The sequence below is a fragment of the Panonychus citri genome, unplaced genomic scaffold, assembly GCF_014898815.1.
Source record: "Panonychus citri isolate SS breed McGregor unplaced genomic scaffold, ASM1489881v1 Contig00125, whole genome shotgun sequence".
Taxonomy (NCBI): domain Eukaryota; kingdom Metazoa; phylum Arthropoda; class Arachnida; order Trombidiformes; family Tetranychidae; genus Panonychus; species Panonychus citri.
Genome location: NW_026515530.1, coordinates 663,952 through 688,021, shown reverse-complemented (window position 1 = coordinate 688,021; position 24,070 = coordinate 663,952). Strand labels below are relative to the sequence as shown.

The 24,070-nt window shown below is 31.5% G+C and overlaps 1 protein-coding gene across 2 annotated transcripts; it reads right to left on the bottom strand.

Moving 5' to 3' along the window:
• Positions 1 to 692: 692 nt before the first annotated feature.
• LOC128390673 (transcription factor Sp9-like) lies at positions 693 to 22,136 on the bottom strand. 2 transcript variants are annotated; one of them, XM_053350429.1, is made up of 3 exons: positions 21,617 to 22,136; positions 2,856 to 3,222; positions 693 to 2,678 (listed from the first exon to the last, which is right to left on the bottom strand). In XM_053350429.1, the coding sequence occupies exons 1-3, from the start codon at positions 21,674 to 21,676 to the stop codon at positions 1,132 to 1,134; spliced, it is 1,974 nt and encodes a 657-aa protein (XP_053206404.1). In that variant the 5' UTR covers positions 21,677 to 22,136; the 3' UTR covers positions 693 to 1,131. The 2 variants fall into 2 exon arrangements, with proteins under 2 accessions (XP_053206404.1, XP_053206403.1); XM_053350428.1 differs by having other exon boundaries at positions 693 to 3,222.
• Between the last annotated feature and the right edge of the window lie 1,934 nt (positions 22,137 to 24,070).

Genomic DNA, 24,070 nt, shown 5'->3' with positions numbered 1-24,070 from the left:
TATTTTCCAACTTTTTCAAGGTCAAGTGATAATTCTAGTGATGGTCAAGTATTTCATCTCATTTTTTTTCTTTTTCATTCTTTCATTGATTATTTTCTTTCTTATTCTCATCCGAAACTCATTGGACGATTTTCTTTCCGCGTTTGATTGACCCTTAAGTTCATCACTAATAAGAACTAATTTCTAATTCAATGAGTCGAAAAATTTACTTTACTCAATGTCTAATATTTTACTTGACCATAAACGGTCAGTAAATTATTGATAAGTTCTAGAACTTGTATCACTCATGAGTTGATCGAATTTTTTTTGTTCTATATTCGATTTTGTTTCCTTTTCGAATAATTTTTTTCTCTCTTTCTTTTCGTTCTCTCTGTTGGATATCGAACCTGATAGAAATCAGTTGTTAGGTCAAGCTGAAAGATGGTCAATTATTGATAAGCTGACCAAAGAGCAACCAATCAATTATCAACTGACCACAACTGATGAAAATGATCAACAATTAAGATAAGATAAACACTTAACACTTAGCCAGTGGTTTAAATGGTCAGTTAATGGATAACTGGTCAAGTGATAATTGAGAACTCGATAAGTTGGAAAACTTTTTGATAAGTTTACACGATTTACTTTTAATTGTGATTGTAATTGATTGCAAATAAATTAAGACAATTTTGATTGTTGAAGCAAAAGATTAATTTTTTTTTGTGTCAATTTTTAATTTATCAAATTGTTTTGTTTACCTATTATCATTTTTTTTGTTATTTATTTAATTAGTTAGTTGTAATTGTTACTGTAATTAATTAATTGATGATTGTGATTTTATAATTGATTAAGATTACAGATTCCAAGTTAATTTTTTGGTTGAGATTCATGATTGTTTTGTTAAACACACACAAATACAAGGGAAGGGGAAAAGGAGACACAATTAGTTAATTGTGAATCTGAAACATTGATTGTTGATTGTGAACAATTATGATGAGAAGAAAAAAAAAGTTCGCAAAGGGAAAGAAAAAGGAAACATGATGATGATGGAAATGATGATGATGATGATGATGAGAGAGAAGACAAAGTATAAGAGAGAGAGAGAAGGAAAAAGTTCGATGGATTAATTAGTTAATTAATTGAGAGATTGGATTAATAATTGGATTGGGGTCCGGGTGTTGATTGTTGATTTGCAAGGGTCGCCTCGGATTGACTATTTTCTGAATCACTGGCTGAACCTTTTTTACCTTCAGCGCCGGTGTGGGTCTTAACGTGCTTGGAGAGATGATCTGATCTCATGAAGCGTTTTTGACACACATGACACTGGAATCGTTTCTCACCGGTGTGGGTTCGTAGGTGTCGTTGAAGCTCATCGGAACGTGTGAATCTTTTACCACAGAAAAGCCAATTACAGACGAAAGGACGTTCACCGGTGTGCCAACGAAGGTGAGCCTTAAGGTGGGAGGTTTTACCATAGACTTTACCACAGCCTGGGATGTGACAGTTATGGGTTAGCTTTTTCTTTGCGTGTATCCCGGCGGGTCCGAGTCTCTCGGTTTCCTGACAATTGGGACAATCACATGTTGCCCGTCCGGTGTAACGGCGAGTTGATCGTGGTGATGGCACTTGGGACAAGGTGGGTTGGGAAAGGGTGAAAGGTGAAACTGCTGCTGCAGCGGCTGCGGCTGCTGATGAGGCTGAAACTGTTGAAGGTGGTAACATATTTTTATAAGTATCTGGTAAAAGATGTTGTCCTGATGAAAGTAAATGTGCAGCCGAGGAACTTGTTGCTGCCGCTGAGGCAGCAGCGGCAACATTGGCAGCTGATGCTGTTAGTGCGTTAAGAGTTGCTGTTCCTAATCCATAATCGGGAGCTGAGCTTCCATAGTTTGATGATCCTAAAGAGGCTGCAGCTGAGTGTAAAGAGCTAGTATCGCAAAGCCAAGGATTAGCTGAAGCTGCAGAAGCCGCTGAGTGAACATCCCAACAAGAGGTTGGGTAAGAGAGATGATTAACTTCAGCTTTAATTGAGGGTACATGAGATGGATGATTCATATTAAATGACCATCCATAGGGGTCACTTGAGACACGTGAATACATTGACCCAAGATGGGCTGCTTGAGATGCTTCCGCTGCTCCGTGCATATTGGCGGTTGTTAAAAAGCTTCCTTGATTATCACCACTAACGGAAGTTGACACTGAGGTAACTACCGGTGAGCCGGGGTAAAAAAGTGAATCACTAACAGCATAAGGTGAGCTCACTGAGCCACTGATTAGTCCACTGCCGCCGATTGAATTTGATACAGAAGATGATGAGCTGGTTGATCCAGTTGATGAACCGTTTGTTGTATTATTATTGGTACTATTGGAAGTTGAATTATTAACAGAGGGAGAGGTCACTCCAAGGGAGCCACAAGGTGATGAGGAGACCGACGATGGACGCTGATGATAACCTGAGCCAAGTACAGATGAGGTTGGAGGTGGTGGTGTTGGATGTTGAGGGTGATGATGTGAATGGTGGTTATTTAAATGATGAGGATGCTGTTGGTGTTGATGGTGTTGCTGTTGAAGATGTTGTTGTTGATGGTGAGATAGTTGATGTTGGTGTTGTTGTTGTTGTTGTTGTTGTTGGTGGTGGTGGTGGTGATGATTTGACGTTGAATGATGTGCATGTGAATGGTGAAGTTGTGGTGATGGAGCTGAGAGGGAAGGAGAAGAGTAGGTTGGAGATAATGGTGAACAATTAGTTAATTCTGTTAAAGTTGATTTAAGTTGAGATGAAGGTGTTAATCGAGTTGAATCAACATGATAACACTTTGTCTCTGGATTAGAATCACTTTTTATTTTATTGGCTATAATTAAATAATTATCATTACCTGAAGATGATGATGAAGAATTATTTGAATTACTATTACTATTTGATGAACTGTTTGAATTGTTATTACTATTTGTTGAATTGTTACCGTTGTGATTGTTACTGTTGTTGTTGTTGTTGTTGTTACTCGAGTTGTTGTTACTGGTGTTGGTGGTGGCGGTGTTGTTACTGTTGACGATGGTTCCACCTCCTACTCCGTTTGAACTCCCGTTGATTTCTGATAAGCCGCTTGGGGAACTGGTTGATGAGAGAGTGGCTGATTTTTTCCAAGGGTAGAAACCTTTGCCCACTGCAGCATCGGCCAGAGGTGGGGGTGTCTTATGGCTCAGTTTCTCACATTGGGCATTTAACAGGGCCAAGTGGTGATTCTGGATAAGGTTCAAAGAAAGAGAGAAAGAAAGAGAAGATAATCATTAGATAGGTGGCTCTCTAAGGGTCAAGGTAAGAGGTTGGACTTGTGATGGTGAGGGAAAATCTCTCTCTCTCTCTCTCTCTCTCTCTCTCTCTCTCTCTCTCTCTCTCTCTCTTAGTGATAAGAAAGAGAAGACAAAAAAACTCTCCTAACTTTTTTGTTCACTTGGACCCGAAAGGAAAAAAAATCTTGACCAAAAAAAGTGACCTATAAGCCCAAACTTTTAGATGTCAAGGTTTTGCTATTTATTTATTGAAAAGTTTCCACATTCGAATCGAGAATTGGACAAAAAATTAACTTGGACTCGAAAAAAAAAACAATTAAGTTTATCGAATATTAGAACGAAAAACTAACAAGAGATGGCGCTTCAATTTCTTTCTTTTTTTCTTCTAAATGTTTACACAATTAACTTTTTCAACGATCATTAATTGTCTATGATTAGAATTGATTGTGATAAAATTGGAAATTTATCATTATTAAGGATAATTTGATTTGATTTAAGAAGAGAATAGAAAAAAAAGTAAATTGTTTTCTATTATTTGTGGACAATTGTTGTTGACATTTTGTGAGAAATGAAAGTAATCATAATTTGATTTTACGGCGAATTAAATTAATTGTGAATAAATCATTTGCCTGGATAATAATTAACCATGAAATGTATGATTTAATCTATTATTATGATTAGTTAATTGTTAAGAAACCATATCGGATTAGTTGGATAACTTTTTCTTTTTCTGGTTTCTTTTTGTGCCAAATTTTCACGGTTTAATTTGATAACTGAATTTATCTCAATGTTGTTATTCAATTGTGATTAAGTGTAACAATTTAATTGTATGTGTCTGTAAATGATTGCAAATCATCATTATGTAAATTAATTGAAGAGAGCGTGAGACAAATACATTGACCAGTCCAGTGAATGTAAATATAAACAATAATTGGACAGAAATTGTTACAAGTCAATAGGCACTCGTTGGTCACTTGAAACATTTTGTCCAATTGGTCAAGCATTGGGAGAAAAAGTCAAGATGATGTATCAGAGACTAAAAGGATTGTGATTAAGTTAATGATAATCATTTAATACTAATCATGAATTAAACCTCAAGACAATTGAAATAGTGGAAATACTGATATAAGATGAAATCGAAATCTCTTCCAAGATCACTTTAGGCTCTTTTTTCATGATAACTGACCTGAGGTCATTTTCTTTGATTATCTTCATCATTATCCTGATTCTCTTAGCAAATAATTCACAAAGTAACATGGCGGATGATGGAGAGAGAGAGAGAAGATAAAAGAGGAGAACATGTATAAATGTATCAAGTTAAGGTGACAGGTTAAAACGGCTTAAGAAGATAAAGAAGATTTTGTTATGAAAGAAAGAGTGAAAGATGAGGAAGATGAAAAGATGATTTTCTTTCATCTTCCTCTTTCTCTTGACAGTCTTTCTACCCCATAGAGGGTTAACTACAACACGAAACATACACTATCCTCATCTACCTTGTCACTCCTATGTAAAGATTTACCTTAACCCTCACAAATGAACAAATATTATCAAAAGGTAAAAGTGTTGGTCAAACATTAATTCCTATGGTCAATCCTCTCTTTCTCTCTCTCTTCTCATTATCATCTTTTCATCCTTTTATCTTCTTTCTTTTCTTTCTAATTGGTTCCACTATTATGAATGACTTTCATCTTACAACTTTTAGTATTTTTCTTTTCGTTGCTCTTTTTCATCTTCTTGCTCTTCCTCATCCTCATCATCTTCCGAAAAAGAGACAAAACTCATTGTTAAATTTTCCTCGTTTATTTACCTGAGGAATAAGATGAAGAAAAAACTTCACTTTCTCTCTCATTATCTTAATCATATTTTGTTTTTTTTTCAACTTCTTATATCAACTGACCATTCGGACACCATTCAAATCAACTCAGTGTGACGTTAATCACCTTAAAAATTAAGACCGATAATCTTATCCATCGATAACGATAAACAATCAAGCAGGTAACACAATTGTGATCAATTATTGATTAAAATTTCTAGATCAAGGTAAATAAATGAGCATCGACAGTGAGATAATGGTTATGACTATGAGAGAGTGAGAGTGAGAGTGAGGGAGAGAGGGTGTAAAGTGGGTGGTTTTTATGAGGTTGTCTAATCAACGCCCAAAAAACTCCCCACTCTCCACCTTTCCACCTCCTCATCCTCATCTTCCCTTTGGTAAAGGTAAATATTTGAACGTGTAAACATTGATACTGATAAAATTGTTCCAATAGTTAGATAAACTTGATTCAGATTCAATATATAAATCAATATATAATTTTCAAGAATCTCATGTTACTTTCATCATGAATTTATATGAATCCAGTAAATCATTACATCTGAGTTGATTCCCAATGAATTCTGGTCCTATAATAGATGATGATGCTTTTATTATCATCCTGGTTATAGGATCATTTTTATCTTCATCATTATCTTTCATCATCATCCTCATCATTCAGAACTTTATCAAAAATCAGTGAATTCCAATTGATTTTCTTTTTCTTCATTATTATTACTAATTAAACTCTTTTTTTATGAAACGTAATTTTTTTTTATCTTTTATCAATTGAATTACAATTAACTTGAGAATATTGTTTACAATTAATCATTAACCCAATTAATGGGAACAATATTAATCATGTTCAAAGAAAATCAATGTTAATACCTTGAAGGGAAATATTGAAAATCAGATAATAAAGATTGATAATTGATCATTCTGATTAGTTGATGGTTTGTGATTTTGAAACAGTTTGAAAAGTTTAGTTTGTTGTTGTTGATAATCTGATAATGATCACAATTAACTTGATTGTTTTGTAGTGACTTTGAGTCGAAAGTGAAAGTTTTTTTCTTCTTCTTTCTCTTTCTTCAATAAACCGACAAAAACAAGACTCGAACAGAGACTCGGACAAGGTTAAGGTGGAGACAGAATCAAATTAACTGTGAACGATTAGGACTTTTTGACTATTGTAATATACCAGACAGAGAGAGAGAGAGAGAGAGAGAGAGAGAGAGAGAGAGAGAGAGAGAGAGAGAGAGAGACGTAAACACAGGGAGTGGACACAAGTAAAGGGTCAAGAACATGAAAAACTTGTAACTTATTGATAACAAGTGATACATTTTGTTAATGAGTTTTCAAAGTCTCGCGTTGATGAGTTTCACCAGACACGGCAATTGCTGACCAGTGGCTATTTCAGATTATAAATTTCTATTTTTTCAACAAAATTTTGACACTTTACCTGCTTGTCTACCTTTTGTTTTGACCATTACCTGTTGTAACTATTAATAGATTTGCTCATGTTAAAAGTTAAAATTGAATCTCTATTGTTATCCATTGATTCAACCATGAACTAGATTCCTGGGGAGATGATGATGATGATGATGATTATATCTTTTAACTCATCGTCATCATTAACGATATTGAAAAAATAACAATAGACGAAAGATGATAATGAGATGAAAGATGTTGTAAAAAAAATACTTCGAACTTAAAAATGCTTAAAACTTTTCTTTCCTCGAAAAAGAAACTTTATAAAAAATATATTTAGATAATTAGAACTTTCTAGTGAGTTAATTGTGACGATATTTTTACACCGAAAGATTCTGAACTTTTCAAAGGCAAAGAGAAAGAGAACTCGAAATTGTTCAATTCGAAAATTCGAAACTATATATGCTCGACATTCGAAATTCTTTCCAACTCGGATTCTATTATTATTCTGAGTTTACTGAAGCTTATGGTTATTATTATGATATTTTTTTCTTCTTCCATGTTATCAAGTTTCCAATTAAAGTAACTCTTACACTCGATACTGTGTAACTATTATTATGTTATAATATTTACTCTTGTTGTTATTTTATCGATCCACTTATTTTGTTATCTCTCTGTCTCCCTCTCTTTCTATAGAGCAAGTATAGGAAGTGGATCATCAGATGAGTTGAAAGGATGAGGATGATGATGGATCTAGATTCTAGCATCTTATGTCTTATCTTCTTGTACATCTCATCCTATTTGTTGTATTTTCTTGGAATCTCAACCAAGGGATAAAAATGATACCCACACTCAATATTAATCTTATATTCACTTTCCCACCTTCCACCTCCTCCTCCTCCACCTCTTTTCCCACCTCCTCTTCATCTTCATCTTCATCTTCATCTTCCTCTCTCTCTTCATTTCTCTGTATTTTTCTGTACTTCAACTCATGAATCAAATTCAATTGAATGTAACCTTTCAAATCAATAATTGAATCTAATGGGAAACGCGAAAAGTTTCAATTGATCATCAATTACCCAATTGATTAGCGTATCTTCAACAATTAATTAATCAATTTTCCTCTTTGACACAAATTTGATTGAAACTCATGAAAAATGATGATGATAATTCTGATACTTTTTGACTAATTATCTAACAACAGGAAACAACAATTAAAAACTTTTCTAAATGATTAATAATGTTGCCAAATTGGAAACAAATATTTAACTATTGGAATGCAATTAGTTAACTTGAAAAATGATCAATTCTCAATATGATTAATAAATTGTTACAATTGCAATGAAACTTTAATTGTTGTTAACCAGCAAAAAACGATGGAATTTGTTTTTCCAGCTTAACAAGCAAGGGAACTACAATCAACATCTTAATTTCACAAAAACAAATCCAATGATGTTTTCGTGATACAAAGACAGGTAGATGATGAGGATGAAGATGAGGATGAAAAAGTGTAACACATTGATGATAATAATAAGAATGGTGATAATGATGATGATGATGATGAAGATATACTAAGAAGAAAAGAGAAACGCAAAGATGAAGACATTTTCCTCATCCATCATTGAGTCTGTATTGAGATCTATTTTTACAGTTGCATGAGATGAAGATGATGCCAATGATGAAGATGAAGATATATTGATGATTCTTGGAGCGTATGATTAGGAAGATACCTTGTTGTTTGCTTTCTACCATCATCATCATCATCATCCTCATCCTCATCTTCACATGCTATAAACATGAAGCATAAATTGTTGATAAAGAAAGTGAGTTAAATTAATTTGCTGTGATAACAAAAATTACCCATTAAAAATCAATGTATCTCTGTCATGATGGAAACTGCATGATATCAAAAGATGAGGATGATGAGGATGAAAATTAGGAGGACAATGAGATCTGAGAGCGATGCCAATGACAGCAATTGATGACAATCATATGGGCATCAATATGATTTTCACCTTAATCACAATCGTAATTTGAAAACTTTTTTTTCGCGGACAAAAAAAAATCACCAAATTAAACCAACCATAAAAAACTTTGTTTGCAAATAATGATCAGTTGATTGTATCATTATAATCATTTGATTGTGCTATTGGCATATATTTATATATCATTATCATTAATTATTATCAATATTATCATTGATAATAACAAAATGTGATATATTATGAAAAAAAAATAATAATAACAAACATTTTGATAACTAATCATTAACTTGAATCATTTAATGATAATAATAACACAATATCAATATGATTAAATTGATTTTTTTTCATATATTTACCGTTAAAAATAACAGTCCAACAATCAACTGAATGTGCAACAATCAATAATCAATAAATGTTGTGTATTTTTGTCTATCTTTTCATTGAACAATCAATTTCATCAATTGATTAACTCTGGTAATAGGTGATTACATATATTGGTTAGATTAATCAATTGTCACTTATTTAACTACAATTTTCAATTTAATTATAAACTAATGAACATTTGGTTTTACAGGTAAATGCGTGAGTCGAAATCATTATAATAATAGTTAATTCGTGATCTATTGTTGTACCGTAATTGTGGTTTAATCGGATCGGCGTTTTTTTTTATATTTCAAATTCGGGGGTAAAAATGGCCTAAAGGCAGATCGAGATAAACTCGTAATATTATTGATAAGAATCAATCAATCAAAAAGAAAAGAGTGTGATTCTTATTTATTGCTGTTCACTACAATTAACTTAAATTGTTGCTAATCAACGGTGAAAATTACAAAATTTTCAAAAATTGATTTGGATGCGAATTTTAAAATTATTGATTTTCATGAGATGAAAATTATTGGAAGGATGAAAAGCATTTGCTTTAATACAATCAGTATCCGGAACGATTGTCATCCTCATCATCATCTTCATCTTCATCTTTAGAACTCAGAATCAAGTAAATGGTAAATATTATTATATATGAAGGCCAATAAATCTTAGTGAATGAAATGATAATAAGAAATAATAATAACCTTGCAAGAGAGAGAGAGAGAGAGAGAGAGAGAGAGAGACGATGATGATGATGATGAAAAGAAGAGAGAAATAAAGTTCTCTCTTATATTTTTATTCTATTCTATTATGAATAATATGAGAATGGGGCGGTTCCAGGGTAGCATTCACAATATCAAAGTAAAAACAGGAAACTGAAAAGATGATGATGATGATGAAGAGCAAGAAGAAAATGTGAACAGGAAATTTACAATTTTCTTTCCTTCTTCGAGGTTCATCCCACCGAAGTCCTTTTTTTGTTGTTGTATTTATCCTCACTCGTTACCGGTTCGACCTTCGTTCAATCGTCGATCAGAAAGAAAAAAGGTCGACATCGAGTTACCTCCTTTTGTATTTGTTTGCTGGACAAAAGTGTCTTTACCTTTAAGGCGGAAAACAAGGTTCCCTCCCCAAGTGCAAACGCAATATAAACACAATTAGACAGCATTCGCACTGCCCACTGTCCTCGACTCACACCTTTACCTAATTCAAGAACTTAATCGTTTCCCTTTTCCAGATTATCAATATTGTCTTTGGTTCTAATCAGAGACAATTTCATCCATCTATTTGTTACTCTTGATTGTTGGCTAAACAATTTAATGATAATAACCTTTATCATGATGCGATGGGAGCGTGTGGTTCAGGTAACTAACCACATGAAAGGATCAGCACAATATGTACAAGCTCATCAACAAAACACACACACACAATACAACGTGTTAACTTAACATAACCATAATAATAGCAAGATGAAGATGAGGATGATAAAAAAAAAAACGTTCAATTTTTAACGCGTTTTTTGCTTTCGCATTGGTTTTACAAGGAAAAGGTAACGTTTTTTTTCAAGCATCAAAAGAAACTGGGAAAAGGCTCATTTCGATTCTTTAGTTAGAACTAATAATAAAACATAATGATGATGATGAAGATGAAGATGAGAGGATGATAATAATAATAATGATAAAAGAGCATTGTAAAGTCTAAAGAAAGGTGGCCTGGTGGTGGAAGAGAAAAAAGAACAAAAGATGATGAAAAAGAGAGAAATTTTTTCTTTCTCCATCTTCATCAAATCGCAGATACGATTCAATAGAAATGAGAGAGAGAGAAAGAGAGAAGCAAGGAAATCGACCTCGTATACTCTTAGCACCGCGGGATGTGATCTATTTGAATATAGCGCCTAGTAGACTTTTACAGCTTGCACATAAAACTTTGGCACGATCATCATTTTCATCTTCATCCTCATCATCATTATCATCATTCTGGTTTGCAACTCGTTTCCGACACAAAAAAAGCAAAGGTTAAATGATGTACATTTTTCATCATCAGCAACATGAGAAAGATGATAATGAGGCCTTTAGCGAACTTTTTTCTTCTTTTTCTCCCTCGAACTTTTATCTCTCTTTTTCTCTATAAATTTATGTCTACAATCTCAGCGGGCGAGAGAGAGAGAGAGAGAGAGAGAGAGAGAGAGAGAGACTCACAATGTTCTAAGTTGTTACCTGTGTAAATTACGAATGAAAACATTTTTTATTCTTCTACTAAGTAGAAAATTTTCCAGTTATTTAAGTTGCAATCCTTTTATCGTTCACTTATCATCCTTATCATCATTATCTTCACCATTTATACTTGATAAATTGGCTCTTTAATTCATAATAGAAATATATCTTTTCCTTGAAGAAGGAGTAAAAAATTTTCTCTTCCCCATCATCATCATAAACGTTTTCCAAAGATGCTAACGTCCTGTCAATAATGAGATACCTTCACAATATTGATTGATGCCAATGATTAAGGTTCTCCTTAAATGAGGAAACAATTTACTAATTGCAATTAGATTACTACAACCTCATAGGATTAATTTCATGAAACCTGATTAAGTGATAAAAGTTTTGTACATTGATAAAAAAATATCGTTACAATTGTCAATGTAAATATTTACATTGACAATTGTAACATAACAACAACAATTATGTCAACTAGATGAGAGTTGATAATAAGTGAGATGATGACAATCAATTGGAGAGGAAAATGATTTCCAGTTGATTGTTAATTGTGTAAAATGAGGCTGCAAAATCAATTTGAGACCTTTAATTGGATTTGATTGTTCACCTTGTGCTAATAATGAGTAATAAAAATTCAAATGAATTGAAAGAAATGTAAATGGTCAGTGAAAAGAGACACGAAATGGTCAACATACTAATACAAATTTCTAATGAATAATAAGTAAGTAAAACTGAATGGAACAAGAAAAAAAAAGGAAACGATTATAATGGTTGGTGTACAAAAGTTAAGAGTAGTTAACGGCTTGTTATTTGGTTAGCGACTTGTATGTGTACATTAGCACTTTGGCTCGACAGTTGAGATTAACATTGATCTTGGGCTTAAGTATTAGCGATTGTGCTAAATGAGCAAGAGCGTAAATTGGTTAATGTATGGAAATCACAATGGACCCTGAATTTCAATTGTGAATATTGGATTTTTTTCTCTTCTCTCTTTCTCTTTTTATTTTCATTGAGACTTTAACCCGCAACAACATCAACATCTAACAACGATAATATAACAATATAACAACAAGAAGAGCAAATAATGTATGATGATGAAGATGAAGATGGAAAAAAAAGGAAGAGAAAATGTTATTCATTTGGAAATTTTCTCTGGTATTGTTGAGTTTCTATTCTTTTACCTTTGTTGTTATTCTGTGTGTTTGTTGATGATGACGAAGATGATGAATATGATGATGGAAGAGGAAGGAGGAGGAGGAGGAGATGGGGAGGGTGGAAGGTTGACCCTTTGGAACTGCCCCATGCCGCCCTCTTTTGAGGCATAAACATTAAGTTGATTTTTCTTTTTTTTCGAAGAATCAATTTTTTTTCTTTCTTTCCTCTGTCTTTTTCTCTGTCTTTTGTTACCTCGAAGAGAGAGAGAGAGAGAGAGAGAAATGTATTGGGACGATGAAAAAGTAGATGGGAGTTTTTGCGGGAAGGTGGGTCAGGGTGGAGAGTGGGGAGGGAAGAGGTGGATTGAAGATATTGTTATCAATATGTATACATAATATACTATGTATTATGACCAAAGGTAAGGGAGGGAAAAGGTAAATAATAGTGGACAGAAGTAATAACAACAATGATAACAACGATTCTCAAAGTATTATCATCAAACATTCACGGAACATTTAACTATCTAAAAGATGATGATGATGATGATGATGAGGAAGAGGAAAAGAAATGAAGATAACCAAATGACCACAATGTCAAAGTAAAATTTCAAACATGATGATGATTCTTAGGCTCAGTGGGGATTCAATTCTTTGAAAAGGTAAACAGTAAGTCTCGAGCCGAATAGCAAGAAAGAGGAGCAGAGAAAAAAAAAGAAAGTGAGAAATGATAACGATCGGTGATGATGATGATGATGAAGAAGAACATGAGAGAATGATGAAGGAGTGAAAGCAAAATGAAAGAAAAGAAAGACAATCTTCCTTTCTCTTCATTTGCTCTTTATGTATCAAAACAAAGCCAAAAAAATCAAAGTCAATGGTGCAAAGTTTTCAAATAAAGAAACTGGACATTGTCCATTCATCTAAACAGGACAAACATTTCCATGAATAGTTCAATGGATTCAATTTTCGAGTCATTGGCAGATTACTTGTTGTTACCATTGGTTAACAATCATTATCAACTGAGCTCTTTTTGACTTTTAAATGGACAGAGGTCAGTAAACAATATACATACAAGATATTTTCGAATTTTGGAAGAAAAAAAAATATAACAAATTCTCTTCTCTGTTTGCTCTTTTTTCCCCTTTCATCTTTCATCTTCCTTCCTCATCTATGTACTATTAAGAAAAGACTAACCTTTCAAATCCATTATTGAACATTGGATGACAATTAAATCTTTATGTATTACCTGTTGTACCCTGTTATTGTTATATGTGTCCTCATATTGTTACAGTTACACTAGACATCATGTTACCATTGGCCACAATTGTTATAACCCAAAGAGTGAGAGATAACAATTGTAATATTAATCACAATCAATCAGAGTATTAAGCTTAATATTCAAATTGAATCTCAATAAGATTTTAATAATAATAATAATGATAATAATATTAATCGGCTTCAACCCTATTCGCTCATAATAATAATAATAATCATCATCATCGTTTTCATCTTCATCTTTGATGATCATCAGCATCATGTTCAGAGGGTGAGGTGTTAATCTCATCTCCTCCCTCTTCCCTTTACCACGACACAAGGATTTAACACACAATGGATTTAATCATAATACTAATCGCAATAAATAAAAACTTATGTTTCAAATTGTCACCAAACGTATTAACGTACTTTTGTATATTCGTTAATCTGTCCAACATTTACCTCCATTGTAACATCTATGGATTCAATATATTGATCTCTCTCTCTCTCTCTCTCTCTCTCTCTCTCTCTCTCTCTCTCTCATTCTCTATGTGAATAAACTGATTTCCTTTTATTTTTCTTTCTCTATGCTAATATTATATTCACTTTTATATCCAATACGATCGGACATTGGATAATGGTCACAATGATAATGTTATTTTGTTGCAACCAAATGTACAACAATTTAATCTCTCAATCTCTTACCAATAACAATTGATTGAAATCATGAAAAGTGAAAAGATTAACACTCACTGGTAACAATTAAACTAATTATTTCCATTGGAAAATGGCAAATATTAAACATCAATTGTTAATCCACAGGAAGAGTAATTTAAATGTATATTTGCAAATTGATTTCCATAGTTTTCTTCATCTCTTTTGTTCAATCTATTCAATCAGCATCTTCTTCTTTACCTGGTTGACCATTGGTCATTTTCACTCGGGTTAATTTTGTAAACACAATAGTTAATAGAAATTGATTTTTTGTATTAATGGTGAAAAAATATTCATATTAATGGATAATCAGTTTGATACTTTAAGAGTTTGATTCGGGCTTAATTGTGGATCTTTTTTATTTCAGTGTCTTCTCAATTGATTGTTTGATTGTTCATATTGAGTGTTTGTTGATCAAATAAACAATTGATCAACTTTTTGAATGTTCATTTTTACTTTGAACACTTTGACCTAAGGTCAAACAGAAGGTGATAAAAAAAAAGTCTATGATAAAGTGAAACGTAATGAAATAAATGGGAAGGTCCAATTGTAATAATTTAAATTGATTGTAATCATAATGTAAACATTTAACCATTGGGATGTTTTGGTGTGGCAACAATACTTTTTACACAAGACTGTACATCTAAGTTGAAGGAGAAAAAAAAATCTCTCAATTGAAAAGGTAAGAGAGTAAAAGTTTCCATTTGATAATTGATTGATTATCAACGATTATTATTATCACCATTCATTGGGAAGTAAAGTCATTTATAGTTACTATTAATCATGGAAATAGATGAGGATCAATGGGACAAATCAAGTTGAAAGGGCAAGTTGAGAGAGAGAGAGAGAGAAGATGAAGATGAAGATGAGGATGAAGATGAAAAGCATAGAGGTAAAAAAAGAAAACTTTTTCTTGTTTTTCTTTTCCAACTTTTCATCCTCATCTTTTTTCCGTCTATTTGGCAAGAGTTAACATTCGTATTGATGATGATGATCTTTATGATGATTCGAGGACAAGATGAGGATGAAAATTGTTAGAATTTTTTGTTCTTCAAATAACTTTCTCTCTCTCTCTCTCTCTCTCTCTCTCTCTCAGGAAACATGTCCATCAATGATGATGCTCCTCATCATCTTCATTGATTGTCAATTTTAATTGTGTTAACAACATTACATATCTGATCATTAGTGTTAATCATGTTTCCAAGTTAATCACAAATAATTAACTTAATGGTTTTGAAACATTTTCAAAAACTTGTCAAGTCAAAAAAAAAAGTAAAATAAAAGCAGAGAAACTAAATTTCAACAATCAAAATGTTATAATAATAATAAGATTCACTGTAAAGATGAGGATGATTATAATGATGATGATGATGATAATGAAGGATGATTATTGGGTGCGGCTATTTGTTTTCCTCTAAGTATATTTATCATGGTAAATAATTTAATGTTGACCATTAAAAGGTATATTAAAGTGTAATTTTGGGTTAACATTAACAGAAGCTAATTTAAAGGTAAATCCTAAATTAATCTTCATCTTCCCTGTTTTTTTTGTTAGAGTCAATCATTAATTCAGATCACAATCAATAATATTGATTAAAATTTAATCTCAATTTGAGTTACATTACATGAAACACCTTTGGGTGGCCTCTCATCATGAACATTATCATTATCATTGAGCATTTTGTATGTTTACATTGAATTTCAATTCGGTGTAATAAACTGAATTGAATTGTTGACCATAATGGTGATGAGGATGAGGATGATGGTCATCATAAGCTCACACCAGGAGTTGGTTTTGTATTGTAACTTGAAATCAATTTTCAATTGATACTTGATTGGTAAGTTCAATGTGATTTAATGGTGAGTGATTATTATTATATATATTGTATTTGATTATCATGGTTACCTTACAATGGTGGTTACAATTAAGGTTTAGTTTGTTATTATTACTTGTAATTACTACCTGTAATCATAACAATTAGAGGTTAGTATTGAGATGAAAGCTTTAAATTAAGATGGAAAAGCAAACTTGTTTTGTATTATATTTATATACTTGATTGTTGATTAAATTACAGAAAATACAACAATCTGTCAACAAGAATTTTAATCAAAGTTAATCAATGATAATTGAGATGAAACTGAAAAAAAACCTTCACAAAATTCAACCGATCAGGTAATTCAATTTCAAGCCAGAGGTTAAACCTTAAGGGTTTTCAGAGTAATACTAATGGTGATTATCATTTGTATCTTGATAATTATCATCAATGATGATGAGGAGAATCAGTTGAATTAACAAAAAAAGAGAGGTAAATCTAAAGAGGAAGTAGATAAAAATGAGAGGATGATGATGATGATGATGATGATGAAGGATTGGAAGCAGATGAAGATGGAGATGGAGATGAAGGTGAGAAAGACAAAGATATGTATAATTGGATAGAAGAAGATAAAGAAAAAAGGATGAAGATGAAGATGAAGATGAAGATGAGGAGATGAACGAGCATTTGGTAAGCTGTAACCTTGAGGCTTAATTCGTGATACAATTTACCTGTAATTATCTTAGCCCAAGGGTGTGGGCCAGAAATGAGCAAGAGAAAAGCAAAATATCACTAAGGATAAAATAATCAAAATCATTGTTTCATCTTCATCACAATAACATAACAATTGACACCTTAGAGTTAATATAATAATAATAATAGATTGTAGATGATAAATCCAATTGAGAATTGATTGGAAAAAGCAAAAGAAAAGATGATAAATGAATCTGAGTAACATCAAGGTTCATGATACATAATTAACTGATTAAAATGTTTACCTAATCAAAATGAATCAATCATTGACACATGAGATATTAGATGAAGACACACTTTACCCAATTATCGTATTGGATTATATTGTATTGTATTGTGGATAAACTGATGAAACTAAATAATCGGAATTGAATTTCAATTGTTGGGTGAAAACGAGTCAACATTGTCAACAATATGTTGATAATCATCACTCTTATCATCAAAATCATCATCATCATAATGATAATATCAATGTTTACCCAGCAGTTTAACTTATCCACCATTGTTATTGAGTATCAATGTTATCATTTGGGATGAATGAATTTATCAGTGATGGTTATCAAGATTATCTTACAATCTCAATGGTAACAAATACCCAAAAATGACAATAAACATCTCGTTTAGATGGAGATAAAAAAATCTACTATTCGATATCTTATCGAGCTAAACTAATATCGAGTTACCTTTGATATTAATCTTGAAACTTATTCTAAAATAAGTGATTACAGATATTAACCTTTTGTTGATTGAATCAACAAAGTCAACAATCAACAATCAACAAGCAACAATTGATACAAAAGTAATAAGTTACTCTAACCTTGTTAATCAAAAGTTGATAATAGTTATCATTTTTTTTGTTGTTGTTGTTGCTGATTGTTGATATGAAATAACAACAATCAACAAATGAAAAACGATAACGTGTCAAGGTGAGTTGATTATGAGCCTTGATGATGAAACAAAAATGTTTCAAAATACAAAATGATGAAGAAAAAAAAATTAAAATTATTACTATTGGTCAATTAGTTATGGTCACTTTGATGTAATTGCTGTTACCTGGATTTTGTTTTTGCTTTTTTGTTGGTTTGCAAACAATTTTTATCCAACTAATAAGTAATATTATCATTTAATAATAACAGGTTATTATTATTGATTATATTTTTTATCACTTTTATTGTTATCATGGTGATTATCATGGTGATTAACTTGATTGCATACCTGAGTTGATAGGAAAGTTATTGGTGAACATGAATCAATATCGAAACTGAACAAATCCTATATAAAAGAAAATTTTTTTTTCGTTCTCTTTCAGTTCTCTTCGATTTTCTATCAATTGTTCAATATTAAAGGTGAAATAATAATGATAATATGTAAATACGATCATTCCTGGTGGTAGATCATCTTAACAAAGGCTTTTAGCTTCCCATCGAAATCGTTGGCACTCAATTGGTGCTCGATTCTCAAATGTCTCATGTTACCTTTATCTTCATGATTACTATTGGAAAGGTAAATACATTGAAAGAGTAACCTGGATCTTCAAATATCATATAACATGTAATATGAAGCTTTCTGGTGGGGAGAGGGAGAATCGGAAGATAAGGTGAGAGAGAGAGAGAGAGAGAGAGAGAGAGAGAGAGAGATGTTTTTCATTTTCGCTTGCTCTTCTCAAATGATTATGATGAAAGATGAGATGATGATTAGTTTGTTTTGCTTTTCATCATCTTCATCTTCACCTTTTCTCATTGTTATCGATAAAATCATTAGCATATATCTTAGTTTACTATCAGTTAACGTGTTCAAAGTAATAACATAAACACAAGCGCGTGTTCATCAAAATTATGAACATTCAACTAGGTAACGTGTTGAAGTTTATCAATGATGATGATGAGGATGATGATGAGGAAGATGATGATTGGAACTGTTATCTACAACAAAAGGATGATAATAAATCTGTTTCTATGTTTTCATCATGATTCACATTCATTTTGCTTTAAGGGTGAATTATTTTTCATCACTTTTCATCTTCAGATGGAATCATTAAAAAGGTGAATTCATTAAAATCCCTAAATTGCTGTTAATTGTGCTCAAATTGTTTTACCTGTTACAATCTCTTCATTATCATCATCATCATCATCTCTCTCTCACTCTCTTATTCTTCCTTTTCTTCCGTAATTTTTTTCTTGCGAGATGTTGATTAACATAATGGGCACTCAATTGGTGCTAAGATAAAAACAACACTTGAACTGCACCCAAACATCAACATCAACATTATCTTCCCATCTTATCCTCATCTTCATCATCTTTTATCATCCTGATACCTCGCTCCCTCTTTCTCTCACTCTTTGTCATTCTCTCACGGTTTCATCATATTGAATTAAGAAAATCTTTTCACCATCGATGAGGAATCAATAATTTCATTTATATAATATGATAAATTATCATCTTACTTTTTGCTTACTTCTTGTTTATATCTTCTCATTATTGTTGCAATTAATCATTTAAATTGTGATTAATTTCATTTAATTAACTTAACTCATTTATCTATTAATACAATCAAACAAAAAAAAACAATTTCTTGGGTGTTCTAATTGATCAACAATTAATTATCACTTTTATTTATTATCTTACGTGTTTGCATATCAATCAAAAAGTTCAGATATTGATTGGAAATCAAATAATCAAAAGTTGATTGTCAATTGAATCAACTGAAACAAATCATCATCATTGACACTGATTATTACAATTTATCAGAAAAATAAGTAACTAATTATAATTACAAAGTATGATTTAGTTAACCGTTATAATTGGGTTGATTTAAATTCAGTGTTTCAAGTTGATCTAATTCAATTTTCATTCTAAATCAATCAACTAATCAAAATTACTTCAAACTTATTTAATTCTGATGATTGATCGATTTGATAAGTTGATTATGTAATTAACTAATCAACTGGTTTATATTTTATTATAACGAATCAAACATTAAATGGAAAAAGAGTTGAAAGTTTACAAATTTAGAAAAGAAAATGCAAATTCGTAAATTTAAAAAGTTCTAAAAGTAAAATTATCGATAATTCTGAATAATGTTCACACAAAGAGTAGGAAGCTGATGATGACAATAAAGATGATGATAAGTTCTCCTTGAAATCCCTCATCATCATCATCATCATCACCAGAAATTAACTGACAACAACTATGGGTATGGTTATGATACATTCCAAATTGGTTATGGATCAAAATCTCATCCTTATCTTCATCATCATTTGCTCTCTCTCTCTCTCACTAACTCACTCTCTCATTTGGTTTTCTTTATTTTCTTCATCTTAGTTTTCTTAGTTATGCCAAATCAACTTGACATGATCCGCATCAGAAACTTCAAGAAATCAACATCTTCCTCGGGAACGGCCTAAGTCACTTTCATGAGGAGGATGAAGATGATGAAGATGATGATGAAACAAACACATCACTAAATAATCATTAGGTACAAACACAAAGACAAGTGAAGTGAACACGCTATATGTTAGTTTGACGGCGAAAAAACTATTCTATTTGTTATTTTTTTCTTCTTTCTGTTCCAGTGCAATGATAACATGACAATCATATGGAAAACAGAGTCTCATGCATTTGGAATCAAATTTCATTTGTTTTAAGACAAATGTGAACATAAAGATAAACGTTATCGATTACAACCTCTGATAGTGATCATAATTGTGGTAGAAATTGATTGTTAATGAAATCAAAAGTCTCTTTTTTTTTGTTCAAATTGTTGATTTTTTTTTTATATTCTTTTCTTTTCATCAACGTTTTGTGGGTTTCGTTGCAACGAAATGAAGGTAAACACAAGAAGAGAAAGTTTTTTTTCTTCTTCTTTTATCTCCTTTTTGTTTTCTAATCTGTTCTAATGTTCAGAGTGTTGAGTTAGTGCGATGTCCTTGAGATGTTTTCAAACAATAATGATGATAATGGTAAGATGAAAAATGATTATGGATAAGCCCTGAAAGAATGGGAGATGATGAAGATAAGGGAAGATAATGATGATAATGGTTGAAAAAAAAGTAACAAAGTGCTAATGAAGGTAAAGGTAGTGAATGTTTTGGAATCAAGAACTTGGTTAATTAGAAAATGTTTTAATTTCTTTTTTTTTCTCGCAAATTTGATCAAGTTATTGCTTCACTAGGATGAGATGAAGATGAGGATGAGGATGAAGGCCTCTTCATCTCTCTCTCTCTTTCTCTCTCTTCATTAAACTTAATATTCTCTCTCCTTTTGTGAGCAAGTAAAACCTCGTAAAAAAGGAACCACAAAAAAGTTTACCAAAGAAAAACGAATCGTTAACAATAAGCTGCTTTCTTCTTGATAACTGATAGAAACCCGATCCAAGGTTAGGCCAGTTTTAGGTCACTTTTCTGACTTTTTCTTTGGAAAACTGGACAAATCAAGATAATGAAGAAAAAGATGAGAAATAAACTCTATTGTCTCGGCTCATATTCACCACTGGTAAAAGTCAATCACATGGAGCAATAAGTAAACATGATAATACCTCAAGAGTAAAACAATAGCCCTTCAAGTATTGACACAAAAATCGTGCTTAATCCATTCGTTACGCACTCGAATATTAAAAAGAAAATCGTTCTCACAATAAACATGATAAGTTGTCAGATCAAAGGTAAACAATGTAAATCATTTCATTCAGAGATTCAGTTACCAAATAAACAGAGAGATACACTCAACCATCATCAATATCCTTGTGATAAATTGATTGTTGATTGGTAAACATAAAGAGGATAAAAACTATCAACATTCTGGGTGTGGATATTCATGGTTATCATTGATATTCAATCTGAACTTTTCTATTTACCTTATATGGACCATCTGAACCTTCCTGTTTGAAATCATCAAATTTCATCACTTCCGCCATAATATTAAAGTTGATACACTTTTAAATATTTATAAAGTTTAAATATAATTATGGATCCAATGGATTAATGAATTGATTTATAACTTTCCTTGTGAGATTACAATGTCATGAAAACACCGACATTTGTAGTTAATTTAATATTAAAAACAAAACAAGAAAAAGTTAAAGGTGTAACTTGATTAGTCCAAAAGATTAGCAAAGTTTTATCCAGAAACAAAAAGATTCAAATCAAAAAGTGATTAGCAAAAGATTAGCAAGATTAACACAATTGTTGTTGTTTTCTCGAAGGATTTGTAAATCCAGTGATAATTATTATCTTATCCTTGTATAATCACAATAATCAATGACACAATTTGAAAGTTAATTATCATAAAAACTAATCAATTGAAGTATTTTATATGTTGACTTGATATTAAGCTTGATGTTTCTGTTGTTAACTGGTGATGATAATCTTCATAGCCACTGGATAACAATCATCATCATCATCATCATTTTTTCCTTCATCTTTCTCTCTCTCTCTTTTCTCTTTCTTCTCTTTCTTTTTGTGCATTTTGCTTTCTATTTGCGCATTCTCACCTTTCTCTTTCTTTTTCTCTTTCTTTTGCTTACTTTTTATTATCATTTTGACTCAAGATGAGTGCATCTCCATTCAGGGTTACGCCTCATCCAAGAGCTAAATCCAGCCCACAAACGCCCTCCGGTCCACCTACTTTTTTGCCTTTCGTTTTTGTTGAAGAAATTGTTGTTATATAAATTGTTCAGAATACAGCCAATAACAGCAAACACACCCACTACCTCTGAACAATCATCATGCATCATCATGAAAAACTTTCCCCTCAATCAAACTGAATCTTCATCTTCATCTTGTTGTGTCTCAATTTTTGTTTTTCATTTTCTTCCTCATCCCAACTTTTCATTTGTTAACATCAATTCATAGTTTCTGCTGTTGTTTTTTTTTCATCATCTTCATCTTGATGAAAATAATATTGAATCAAATTGATTCATTCATTGAAAGTTTTACATTTACGTTCAGATTTCTATGGGGTTCCAATGTTGAATATGAGTTTTTTTCCCTCAATTCTTTGGCATGTAACTAATATTATCACTATTATGATGATGTGACAATTTGTTAATCTCTTGACTAATATAAGGTTTATCTGAGAGACACACTCTCATCAAGTTGATTGTTGGGTTTGGTTAAAAGGGTTGATTACAATAATTATACAATTAACTAAATTACTGTAACAAAAAAAGATTCAATCTTCACACTCAGGTAGCTAATCATGAAATTTTGGTTGATTGAAATCGGTGACCAAGAAACAAAAGTGACAAAATAAAAAACACCAAGATGATAATCGTATGAGTCTTGTAATAGTAGCAGCTAATTGTTTAACCCGTTCATTTGTGCAGAAACAATTAACAAATTGTTGCTTTTAAAACAATCACAATGATTGAGATAATTTAAAGAGCCAAATATTATATCACTTTCATTGTCATGGGAGAAGGCGTTGAATGTTGATCATCACCCATGAAAACATGATCATTATCTTCATGATGATGATGATAAAGGTAAAGGTGTTAAAGGTAAGGGTGATGATGATAATCATCTTAATCATCTTGATAATCATAATCTAGATGATGTTATGTATGCATCGATAATCTTGCCTACTGTTGACAGGACATTTAATTTAATAGTTAATCTTTTAGCTGAATATCATCAGATAATCAATATAATAGTTAATCACTTGGATAACAATTTAAATTCACTCGTAACAATTTAGTAATTTCATTTCGATTCTTGTTACTATTATTATTATATATCAATTGCGAACTCTAATTGTAAATTGAATTTTAATTGTTTCCCGTTCAATTAGTGTCTCAACTTATTTTTGTTTTCTTCATCATAATCAGTTGATTGTTTGACAATTTAATCTCACCACCACCATCATCATCATCATCATCATCGTCAACAACAATCAAATTTAAGATAAACTTTAAATATGTAATTAAATCAATTACAATTACTATTGATTTCGTAATTGTTTTGACTTTTAATTGTTACCATGAAACATTGATATTAACTTTTTAACTGATAATTGATTGTCTAAACCAATTGACTGTTAATCATTGTTAACAATTAACTTTTTCACCATTGTTATTGTATTAAAGTTAAACAATTTAAACAATCTTTTAATTGAATTTAAATTCAATAAACTTAATCATTTACCATTGATAATTTTTTTTTTCTTACCTTTTCCATGTCAATTGATCACCTTAATCATTAGGACGATGGTTAAAAACAACAACAAACCTGATCATCATCATCTTAATCATAATCATGATTGCGTGATGATAATCATCAGTCTTTAACGTTATTCATTATCAAATAATCAT

Excerpts from the sequence above, each read along its gene's own strand:
- LOC128390673 (XM_053350428.1), bottom strand. The coding sequence starts at position 21,676 with ATGGCGGAAGTGATGAAATTTGATGATTTCAAACAGGAAGGTTCAGAT. Across the intron at positions 3,223-21,616 it reads GTTCAGATGGTCCATATAAG|AATCACCACTTGGCCCTGTT; the intron begins GTAAATAGAAAA and ends AACCTTATCCAG.